At 48.4% G+C, this 12,238-nt stretch overlaps 1 protein-coding gene and 1 long non-coding RNA gene across 2 annotated transcripts in view; one reads left to right on the forward strand and one right to left on the reverse strand.

Moving 5' to 3' along the window:
* Positions 1-12,238, forward strand: part of BCO1 (beta-carotene oxygenase 1) — a 52,943-nt gene that overhangs the window by 16,292 nt on the left and 24,413 nt on the right. The window contains exons 3-6 of the mRNA XM_017966973.4: positions 1,055-1,184; positions 3,479-3,626; positions 5,633-5,780; positions 9,220-9,443. Coding sequence (XP_017822462.1) covers positions 1,055-1,184; positions 3,479-3,626; positions 5,633-5,780; positions 9,220-9,443 — 650 coding nt within the window. The remainder of the gene's footprint in view (positions 1-1,054; positions 1,185-3,478; positions 3,627-5,632; positions 5,781-9,219; positions 9,444-12,238) is intronic.
* The window catches only part of LOC103789526 (uncharacterized), a 62,498-nt gene that overhangs the window by 2,148 nt on the left and 48,112 nt on the right, over positions 1-12,238 (reverse strand). The window contains exon 3 of the long non-coding RNA XR_001908512.4: positions 1,099-1,163. This is a non-coding gene — a long non-coding RNA (uncharacterized LOC103789526). The remainder of the gene's footprint in view (positions 1-1,098; positions 1,164-12,238) is intronic.

A 12,238-nucleotide genomic window follows, 5' to 3' on the forward strand; every position in this document is an offset into this window, starting at 1 on the left:
GCTGCACAGGAAGCAAGGCACCAGCATCTGCATGGCTCATGGTTCTGCAGGCTGCACAGGAAGCAAGGCACCAGCATCTGCATGGCTCATGGTTCTGCAGGCTGCACAGGAAGCAAGGCACCAGCATCTGCATGGCTCATGGTTCTGCAGGCTGCACAGGAAGCAAGGCACCAGCATCTGCATGGCTCATGGTTCTGCAGGCTGCACAGGAAGCAAGGCACCAGCATCTGCATCTGTTTGGCTTCTGGCAAGGGCCTCAAGAAGCTTTGGCTCATGGCAGAAGGCAAAGGGGGACTAGGCACGTTACATGGTGAAAGAGAGAGACAGGAGGGAGGGGCGGAGCTCTTTTGAACAACCAGATCTTGCATGAACGAATAGAGTGAAAACTCACTCATCACAAGAACAACACTAAGCCATCCCCATGACCCAAACACCTCCCCCGAGGCCCACCTGCAACATCAGAGGTTTCAACATGAGATTTGGAAGGAACAAAACACCCAAACCACAACACATACTCATCTGGCCGTATCGTTGAGTCTGGAGTGAGTAAATGTGTGTCTGAAATTATATTCCAGGCCAGGTACGGTGGCTCATGCTTGTAATCTTAGCACTTTGAAAGGCCGAGGTGGGTGGATCACCGGAGGTCAGGAGTTTGAGACTAGCCTGACCAACATAGTGAAGCCCAGTCTCTATTAAAAATACAAAAATTTGTTGGGCATGGTGGTGTGCACCTGTAATCTCAGCTGCTTAGGAGGCTGAGGCAGGAGTATCGCTTGAACCCGGGAGGTGGAGGTTGCAGTGAGCCAAGATCACACCATTGTACTCCAGTCTGGGCAACAAGAGTGAAACTCAAATACTAACAATAATAATAATAATGAATAAGTAGATAAAATTATATTTCAAATGCTAATTGTATCAGCTCTGTGTACTAAAGGAGCTTATCCTAGTGGAGTAACCACTTCCTTCCCTTAATAAAAGCCCTGCAAGGACTGACATTGACTTTAAAGCCCTGTAGAGTTGTCAACCTGAGATTATTCTGGTTCTTCTTTTGCAGGTGAAGTTTATTACAGGAGCAAATACCTGAGAAGCGATACTTACAACGCCAATATTGAGGCAAACAGGATCGTGGTATCGGAGTTTGGAACCATGGCCTACCCGGACCCCTGCAAAAACATATTTTCCAAGTAAATGCCTCTTTTAAATCTGACGGAATTTCATGCTTCTTGCCATCCTTGATGGCTGAGAAAAGCAGCATTTTCTCCTCTAACAATTCTCTTTAGGGTGATGAAAACTCCGCATGACTGCCTTTCACCAGAAGTGCTATGCAATTCTTGATCACTGATTGCCGGAAAGGCTAAGAGCATTTCACAAATTATTAGAAGTCCTCCCACATGGCTGGTGAAAAAGCAGTTTGGAATGATCTGTCAAAATTGCAAATGCACATTCCCTTCAGCCTAGATATTACTTGCTTGCACACAAAATGACACGTGCACCAGGTACTCGTCATTTGTGGCTGCATTATTTGTTATAACGAGTAGCTGAAAACCACCCAAATGCTTATTGAAAGAGGAGCGGTTAGATCCATAACAGTAAAACCGTACAAGAAAGTGCCATATAGAAGTAAAAAGGAATGAGGATGTCTCTATGTGCTCTACAGAAACATTTTCAAGATAGAAAAAGGAAGGTGTAGAAAGAACGTTATAGGCTGTACTTTGTGTGAAAAAGCAGGAAGAAATCTAGATTAAATTTTGCTTGTTTATGCATAAAGAAACTGAAAGGATGCCTAGGGGACATGGGGCAGATGAATGATGAGGAGGGGGAAATTTTTTGCTGAAATATTGTATTTCATTTTATGTATGTATGTATGTATTTATTTATTTATTTTGAGATGGAGTTTCGCTCCTGTTACCCAGGCTGGAGTGCAATGGCGCGATCTCGGCTCACGGCAACCTCCGCCTACTGGGTACAGGCAATTCTCCTGCCTCAGCCTCCTGAGTAGTTGGGATTACAGGCACGCACCACCATGCCCAGCTAATTTTTTGTACAGCACCCGGCTGTATTTATTTTTTTGATATGGAGTTCGATTCTTATTGCCCAAGTTGGAGTGCAATGGTGCAATCTCAGTTCACTGCAACCTCCATCTTCTTGGTTCAAGCAATTCTTCTGCCTCAGCCTCCTGAGTAGCTGGGATTACAGGTGCCCACCACCACACTAGGCTAATTTTTGTATTTTCAGTAGAGAGGAGGTTTCACCATGTTGGTCAGGCTGGTCTTGAACTCATGACCTCAGGTGATCCAACCACCTCCACCTCCCAAAATGCTGGGATTACAGGCATGAACCTCTGTGCCTGGCCACTGTATACGTTTTAAATTATCTGGGTTAGGATGCATATGAATGTGTTACCTATCTGACAGATTCCTGGCCAGGGAATCAGGCCTGCCATCGGTATCTTCCTTCTGAAACTCTTTAGACATAAAAGAGTTATAAAAGAGTTGAAGGGTAGACTGGCCCAGAGATGGAAGCCTGCTTCTGTTTTTTTCAGTCCTGAAGTCATCTCTCCCATTCCAGCATCCAGCTCTAGGGCTGGCTCAGAGCAAGCCCTGAATCCACATTAGCAAATAGGAGGTGCAGAGCAGGAGCCAGTGAGAAAGGAGGAGGAAGGAGCAAATGAATTTAAAACCACAGTACTTGCCTGGTAGGGGAGATACCATGATCACCACTTTAAAATACTGGAACAAGGAGCCTTGGTTCCCGGATCTCACCACCTGGAGATCCTGGAACCAAGGCTCCTTGTTGTTCCAGTATTCGTCAGCAGGAGGAGCACTCCCCAATACACTGATCCCGGATTTGCCAACTTCACCACCCTTAAACCCCTCTGGTTTTTCTTTCTTTCTGCTTTGAGTGTACCTTCTGATCAAATGAGCCATGTGTTCTTAACTCATAATTAGTTTGGTTTTTTTCTAAAATAAAAAACTAATTTCCTGGATAAATATGAGATAACCAGTGTGGACTCAACGTTCCTGGCAAAGCAGATATCAGATGTGTTGTTAGGCTTTGGGGGCCATTGTGGGTTCCCATGTGATTTCTGTGGAGCTTCTTTTATTTCTTTCTTTCTTTTTTTTCCCTACAGATAGCAGTCATAGCACCGTAGAGCTTCTTGACATACTTTGGAACACTATGTCTTGCTGGCTCTGATGTTGGAGACCTTTGGGTTTTGGGGAGCCCAGGAAGGGTCAGCTGGTGACCATGGCATTCCAGCTGACTTATTTCTTAGCTGACTCAAGGTGGGGGTGTCTTTGGGGAACTTGAGATCTGAATTATTCAGATTCCTCAGGTGACCCTTTGGGAACCAGTTGCTTTTTCTTTCTTAGTTGAAGTAAAGGATCTTTAAGTGGTAGGAAAATAAAGCCATCTAGGACACAGCTCTCTGGCTGGGTGGACACAGCCACTGACTCTGTCGATTTGCTTCTCTCCCCAGAGCTTTCTCCTACTTGACTCACACCATCCCCGATTTCACGGACAACTGCCTGATCAACATCATGAAGTGCGGAGAAGACTTCTATGCAACCTCAGAGACCAATTACATCAGGAAGATCAACCCACAGACTCTGGAAACGCTGGAAAAGGTATCGACACACATGTAACCAGCATTACTTCCTGACTCAAGAAAGGGAGAGCTGGGGATGCCCAGGGCGAGGCTGCTCAGCCTGCAAGGAGCTCACCAGAGGCCCCTCCTCTAATGCCGTTGGATCCCAAGCCCTAGCACCACACTTAGCACTAGGTGCTAGGCAGGGACTGTGTTGTTTTTATCTTCATGTCTATATCCGTAACCTGAGGCTGCTGTAACCAAGTCCTACAAAAAAGTTTTCTTAAAACGATAGAAACTGGCCAGGTGCAGCGGCTCGCATCTGTAATCCGAGCACTTTGGGAGGCCGAGGCAGGCAAATTACCTGAGGTCAGGAGTTCAAGACCAGACTGACCAGCATGGTGAAACCCCATCCCTGCTAAAAATACAAAAAATTAGCTGAACGTGATAGCACATGCCTGTAATTCCAGCCACTCAGGAGGCTGAGGCAGGAGAATCACTTGTACTCAAGAGCTGAAAGTTGCAGTGAGCTGAGATCACACCATTGCACTCCAGCCTGGGCAACAAGAGCAAAACTCCATTTCAGAAAAAAATAAAAATTAAAAAATAACCAGTAACAACAGAAATTGGCTGGCACAGTGGCCTACACCTGTAATCCCAACACTTTGGGAGGCCAAGACAGGCTGATCCCGAGAGCAGGAGTTCGAGACCCACCTGGCCAACATGGTGAAACCCCGTCTCTACTAAAGATACAAAAAATTAGCTGGGTGTCTTGCCTGCTTGAAATCCCAGCTACTCTGGAGGCTGAGGCAGGAGAATTGCTTAAACCCAGGAGGCAGAGGTTGTGGTGAGCGGAGATCACACCATTGCACTCAAACCTGGGTGGCAGAGCAAGACTCTGTCTCAAAAAAAAAAAAAAAAAAAAAGACTCTATTTCCAAGTAAGGTCACATTCGCAGGTACCTGGGGGCAAGGACTTCAACCTAACTTTTTGCAAGACACAATTCAACCCATAAGTGTGTTCATAATTCTCGGCATGGGGGAGTTTAGTGAGAATTTAAATGAATGACTCTGTTGTAACACCTGGGATTCCCAACAATTCTACCTTCTATTGACCTGAAGAGGGAGGCATTAGGCAAAAAACTAGGACACAAAAACAAGTGCCCTGGCACATATCTTTCCTGGGAAGAATCAAGTTGACATTTTGGTGAAAATCAATAGACCCATTTTCCATTTTCTCCAGCTGGCTGTTCAAAACTCCAATGTCTTTGCAATACGTTTTAACCATCTGTTAAAGAGATGCGGCTTTTCTTAGCTGTGAAATTATGTCCAGCTCTTTTTAAGCGAGGCGGCATCAGTCCAACTGATGACGCTTTCCACAAGGCCACTGAGAGGAAATGCTGGGAGAGAATGGAGTTACCTGAATCTGGGCTGGAGGTTGTGCTATTCTGGGGGAGGAAGGGCAGATGGTTGGTCTCCAGCCACTCCATTGTTCTGCCCGTTCTGCAGCTGCAGACTCTGGAATGAGGGTTATTATTCAGCTCGTTCATCGAGCTTTGCTTTGACCTGATGTTTTTGTAACCTCTCCGTTCCCAGAATAATCCTATAAGAGAGGCTTGGAGATTTATGCTTCTGTGCAATGCAAAAGGGCAGAATTTAAGCCAGAATGCCAGAGCTGTGGCCAGGATTAGCTCAAAGGCTACCTCTCTGCCCAGGTCATTGCTCAGAGCTTTCTGCAGTGAGGAATCTTGTTTCCATGTTGAGGATGCCAACAGGGTCAGGCAGCAGGATTGGAATGATAGCCACAGAAGCACACCAGCTCCCTAACTCCTCTGCAATCTGTTTGGTGTTGGAGCCCCTCACATCCCCCCATATGAGGTTATATCAGGTCACAAGAGTAAAAGTCTTCTTTAAAAGCAAATTCTGTATCATTTTCAGATCCAGAGATGTGCAAAAATTTCTCTCATCTCTATAAACCTAGAGTCAGTCAGGGTTTCAGAGGATTTCAACCTTTCTCCTTTTAAAAACCAGGTATCATATCTTGCAGGTTGATTATCGTAAATATGTGGCAGTAAATCTGGCAACATCACATCCCCATTACGATGAGGCTGGAAATGTTCTCAACATGGGCACATCCATTGTGGAAAAGGGGAAGACAAAATACGTGATTTTTAAGATCCCTGCTACAGTACCAGGTAGGCCATTCTGGGGAATAGAATTAAACACAAGCAGCCAAGGGCGGCTCCTTCTGAAGAGTTGTGTGTTTTTTGTTGATGACACAAGACTCAGAGTGGTTCCTTCCTCTCTAGATTATTCAGATGACAGTGAACTCAGTACTTTCCCATAGGAGAAAAGAGGAGTTGCTAGGATTCCTCTTGGAAGAAGGAAATCCCTTTTCTATTCTAATCTCCTTTTATTTAGGCTCCAGTTTATTATTTTATTAATTTATCCACCCATCTCCCATCCATCCATTCATGTATCATCTACTTACCATGCATCCATCCATTCATGCATCTATTCACCATCCATCTACTATTCTCTTATCTAGTCACTATCCATCCACCCATCCACCCCCTATTCATCCATGTATCCATCACCCATCCACTGTCTGTGTATCCATCCACCAATCCACCACTTATTTAGCCAGCCACCCACCATTTATCCACTTGCCATCATCTATCCACCCATCCACCATCCACCTACCCACCCACCCGCCATCCATCCACCATCAATCTACCCACCCATCCACCCATCACCATGAATCCATTCATCCATCTACCCATTCTCCCATCCATCCATCATCCACTTGCCCACCACCCACCCATCCATTGAGCCACCCACCTATCCATCCATCATCCATCCATCTATCCACCATCCATCCACCCATAATCCATCTATTTATCTACCCAGCATCCATCCATCTACCCATCCACTAACCATCCATTCCCCCACCCATCTATCCATCTATTCCCCATCTATTAACCCACCATCCTTCCATTCACCATCTATCCATCCACCCATGATCCATCCATCTATCCACCCATCCATGCACCCACCCACCTATCTATCAATTCATTCATCCATCCATTTTTTCAGCATCCTGCCAAACAATGGCATGGTTTTGCCACCTACTTTCATTGCCAGCCCCTGCAGCCAGGGTTCCAGGGTTGTTCAGGGAACTCAGCCCTGCTGGGATCCATTCCAGATCCCCACCCTGTTCTCCACGCCTTCTGGACCTTCTCCATATGGAGCTGGGATCTTGGAGCCAAGCCCAGGCTGACTGCGATTGCATGATCCTAAGCGGGAGGAAGCAGGGGTTCTTAGTCCATGTTTGCGCAGGACCCTCCTGGGAACCACACCCAGGAGACTTAGACCTGTGAAGGCAGCTGCACAAGACTCAGCATACAGTGCAGAACTACAACGATCCTTCATCTGATCTTCAGGTTTAGAAAAAACAAGTTTTTGTCTGTGATCCTTGCTGCCTCCATATCCCCCAGTCTTGAAGAACCCCCTGAGCAAATTACCAGGCTCTGCCTGGAGTGGTGAGACTCCAAGGTCAGACAGTACCCTGAGTATACTTGTTAAATAGAACTCTGATTCATTAATCCAGTAAAGGGATATAGGGGTCAAGCTCAGAATCCTAGAATGTCAGACCTGGGGCTTATCTAGGAATTTGAGTTTGCCACCTTGTATTACAGAGGAGGACTGTGAGGCTCAGGGGATCAGGTGACACACCCCAGTCACACAGCTCCCAGGAGTCACTGACATCCTGCCAGCAGCGATCCTCTGGGCACCTGTTCCATGTTGGCGGTGGCGTGAGGACTCAAGCCTCATCCTGCTCCTCCCAGGCCACGGTGCTTTTTGTTTCAGTTTGCATTGAGTTCCAGTTGTTTTATGAAGAAAAGAACTATCCCACAACCCCACAGCATCCCTCCCACCAGCCAGCTGTATACAGTGTACACAGGTGGCCACGGAGAGGTGGAGATGTTTGCAGATAACTCATTATAAGCCAGCCCCAGGCCTGGGTGGGAGGCCTTTTGGCCAGTGAGTGACTCATGCTCGCAGAGGAATAAGAAAACTGTACGAGTACTGAGCGCCTTCCGTGTTTGGGTGCAGGAAGAGGCACTTGGATGACTGCTTTATTTTACTCTGTTCTCTGCCTTCACTCTATGAGGAAGGCTAAGGGGTCTGTGTTTTCTTGGCTTAACCCCATGACTGACCATAATGATAGCCCATTCCGCTAAGCCTCAGTTTCCCATCTATAAAATGGCCATCCTACGGCCTAGCTTGACTATATATAAAAGCCCCTCATCACGGCTGGGCACAGTGGTTCACACCTGTAATCCTAGCACTTTGGGAGGCAAAGGTGGGTAGAGCACAAGACCAGGAGTTCAAGACCAACCTCACCAACATGGTGAAACCCCATCTCTACTAAAACAAAAATTAGCCCAGCGTGGTGGCATGCGACTGTAATCCCAGCTACTCAGGAGGCTGAGGCAGGAGAATCACTTGAACCCAGGAGGCAGAGGTTGCAGTGAGCTGAGATTGCTCCACTTCACTCCAACCTGGGCAACAGAGCAAGACCCTGTCACACACACACACACAAAAACCTCTTCACAATAGGTACTTAGTCCCATGCCCAGGTGTTTTAGAATGGGCACTACCAAGAGAAATTTGTGGAAACCCTATGAATGTACATGTCAAATGATCATTCCCAGCAAAACGGCAAACGCTTAGGCCTGGGAAACTTACCCATCACCTGGGAGCTTCATAGAAATGCAGAATCTGAGACCGCACCCCAGCAGAGTCAAACCCCACAGTGTATCAGGATCCCCAGATGACTCCTAAGCACATTAAAGTTTGGGGTGTACTGCCCCAGAGGAGAGGTCAGGAAACAGGGCCAGATCATAAATATTTAAGGCTCTGAGGACAATCTGGCCTCTGCCACAGCTCAACTCTGTCTCTGGAGCTCAAAAGCAAAAGTAGCCATAGACAATGCCCAAAGGAGGGTGCATGCCACATACCAAATAAAGCTTTGTTCACAGGCCGGGCATGGTGGCTCACACCTGTGATCTCAGCACTTTGGAAGGTCAAGGTGGGTGGATCATCTGAGGTCAGGAGTTCAAGACCAGCCTGGCCAACATGGCTAAACCCCTTCTCCACTAAAAATACAAAAATTAGCTGGGCCTGGTTGTGTGAACCTGTAATACCAGCTACTCTAGAGGCTGAGGCAGGAGAATCGCTTGAACTCAAGAGGTGGATGTTGCAAAGAGTTGAGATTGCACCACCGCATGCCAGCCTGGGCAACAGAGCGAGTTTCCATCTCAAACAAACATACAGGTGGAGGCAGGAGTCAGCCCCCAGACTGTAGTTGAAGACCCCTGACTTGGAGGCCTCCCTCTACGTTCAGTGGTTTTCAGATTGTAGATGGGGTAGGTGCCCAGTGGAAGTTCTCAGCCTGGTCCCCTGCAGCAGCCACAGCAGCCCCAGCAGCAACCGCGTTACCTGTCTACACGTTGCTGCTTACTTTAGGTGTTCTTTTCAGCCATCAGGTCAAGTTGTAAGTGATGGTGTGGTCTTGGGGGGCCGGCCAGGTCCTGCACAATTCCTGAGGCTTGCTTTTCATCTCGCTAGAGGGCAAGAAGAAGGGGAAGAGCTCCTGGAAGCACACGGAGGTGTTCTGCTCCATCCCGTCCCGTTCCCTGCTCTCCCCAAGCTACTACCACAGCTTTGGTGTCACCGAGAACTATGTCATCTTCCTCGAGCAGCCTTTCAGGTTGGATATTCTCAAGATGGCAACCGCGTACATCCGGGGAATGACCTGGGCCTCCTGCCTGGCTTTCCACAGGGAGGAGAAGGTGAGGCCTGGCTGGACTCCAGCCCAGTGGGTGCTGGTTGCCCGCAGAGGGAGGCCAGCATGCAAGAGGGTGGAAGTTAAGGGAAGGAAGTGGCATGGAAGAGGGAGGAGGGTACCAGAGGCATCTGCCCACCTTTCCATGAGTTCTGGTCCTTCAGAATGGCCCCCAGGCCTTTGTACCCCCACAGTAATGAGTCATCAGATGCAGACTGTCCAGGCAAGGGGGAGCCACCTTGGACAACCGTGGAAGCATTGGCAGTCCCCACATGCCCAGCAGCAAAAGGAGTGAGTCCTCAGTCCTGATGGAGAGCTGGGCTCCTTCCAGCCACCGCCCTGCTGAGAAGACCCCTTCAGCATGTCTGCTCCCAGCATGTAACATTGGGGTGTTAGGTGCCAGAGGTTTAGGCATTGTAAGGGCAGCATGTTCCACCAGACGATTCAACAGAAACCTCTCCTTCCATTCAGGTACACCTGAGTGCTCAAAGTATGTATATATGTATTACATGCTTGTATATGCATGTATGTGTACATGTACATATGTATGTGTGTATGTGTATAAATATGTGTACATATGCATGTGTGTATGTATTTTGTATTTGGTGTGTGTGTGTGTGTGTGTGTGTACGGGGTGGGGTGTTTTTGTGGTACGATCACAGCTCACTGCAGCCTCAGGCTCCTAGGCTCAGAAGATCCTCCCACCTCAGCCCCCCCAGTAGCTGGGACCACAGGCACATGTCACTGTGCTTGGCTAATATTTTGTTTTTCTGTAGAGATTGGAGTCTTGCTATGTTGACCAGGCTAGCTTCAAACTCTGGGCTCAAGTGATCCTCCTGCCTTGCTGGGATTACAGGTGTGAGCCACTGTACTTGGTCATATATATATATAGTTACTTCAATTTTGAAAAATATCCAGTAGTTCTTAGTGTTACCTATTCAAAGAATATACAAGTATAGAAAGCCATATACACAATCCTCCTTAACTCACTTTTCCCCATCTCTCCTCTGCCTCCCATCCACCCCAGTGTCGGAAGGGACCCACCACTACTTGCTGACCTCTCCTACTCCACCTTCTCTGCCTTCACGTGCACTTTTAGGTTTTCTTTCTTTCTTTCTTTCTTTCTTTCTTTCTTTCCTTCCTTCCTTCCTTCCTTCTTTTCTTTCTCTCTCTCTCTCTCTTCCTTCCTTCTTTCTTTTTCTTGAGACAGAGTCTCACTCCGTCACCCAGACTGGAGTGTAGTGGTGCAATATCTGTTCACTGCAACCTCCACCTTCTGGGTTCAAGGTAGTCTCCTCTTTCAGCCTCCCAAGTAGTTGGGATTACAGGCATGCACCACCATGCCTGACTAATTTTTGTATTTTTAGTAGAAACGGGGTTTCACCATGTTGGTCAGGCTGGTCTCAAAGTCTTGACCTTAGGTGATCCACCCGCCTCGGCTTCCCAAAGTGCTGGGACTTTGGGCTTGAGCCAACTCGCCCAGCCTAACTTTTATATTTTTAGTAGAGAGGGGTTTCACCATGTTGGCCAGGCTGGTCTCAAACTCCTGGCCTCAAGTGATCTTCCCACCTCGGCCTCCCAAAGTGCTGGGATTACAGGGGTGAGGCACTGTGCCCTGCCCTTCATGTACACTTTCATATACACATCCACACATTTGTCCCCCCGGCCTCTCTCTTTCAAGCCTCTCTTCCCTTCTCAGGGAAAAGAGTGAGGTGGTTAAGAGAACAAAGGAGGCTGGGCGCGGTGGCTCAACTAAAATACAAAAATTAGCTGGGCATGGTGGCGCGTGCCTGTAATCCCAGCTACTCGGGAGGCTGAGGCAGGAGAATTGCCTGAACCCAGGAGGTGGAGGTTGTGGTGAGCCCAGATCGTGCCATTGCACTCCAGCCTGGGTAGCAAGAGCGAAACTCTGTCTCAAAAAAAATAAAAAATAAAAAAAGATGACAAAGGAGTGAGGGTACAGGTGAGGTCCCTCTTCTGCTCGGGACCTTCTAGAGGGTTCTCATCTTCCCCAGGATAAGATCCAAAGGCTTCCTTTACCAAAGTCTGTCCCCCGCACGCCCTCGTCCTGACCACTTGCTCTCTGTTCCCTCCACACCTCTTCCTGGATCACAGAGTGGCCGAACACACTCTGGCCTCAGAGCCTTTGCATTTGCTGCCCCCTCCACCTGGAGTAATGCGCTCCCCTCTACCTGGAGTAATGCTCTCCCCTCCACCTGGAATAATGCTCTCCCCTCCACCTGGACTGATGCACTCCCCTCCACCTGGAATAATGCTCTCCCCTCCACCTGGACTGATGCTCTCCCCTCCACCTGGAATAATGCTCTCCCCTCCACCTGGAATAATGCTCTCCCCTCCACCTGGAATAATGCTCTCCCCTCCACCTGGACTGATGCGCTCCCCTCCACCTGGAATAATGCTCTCCCCTCCACCTGGACTGATGCGCTCCCCTCCACCTGGAATAATGCTCTCCCCTCCACCTGGAATAATGCTCTCCCCTCCACCTGGACTGATGCTCTCCCCTCCACCTGGAATAATGCTCTCCCCTCCACCTGGAATAATGCTCTCCCCTCCACCTGGAATAATGCTCTCCCCTCCACCTGGACTGATGCGCTCCCCTCCACCTGGACTGATGCGCTCCCCTCCACCTGGACTGATGCGCTCCCCTCCACCTGGAATAATGCTCTCCCCTCCATCTGGACTGATGCGCTCCCCTCCACCTGGACTGATGCGCTCCCCTCCACCTGGAATAATGCTCTCCCCTCCACCTGGACTGATGCTCTCCCCTCCACCTGGAATAAT

The sequence above is a fragment of the Callithrix jacchus genome, chromosome 20, assembly GCF_049354715.1.
Source record: "Callithrix jacchus isolate 240 chromosome 20, calJac240_pri, whole genome shotgun sequence".
Classification (NCBI taxonomy): Eukaryota; Metazoa; Chordata; class Mammalia; order Primates; family Cebidae; genus Callithrix; species Callithrix jacchus.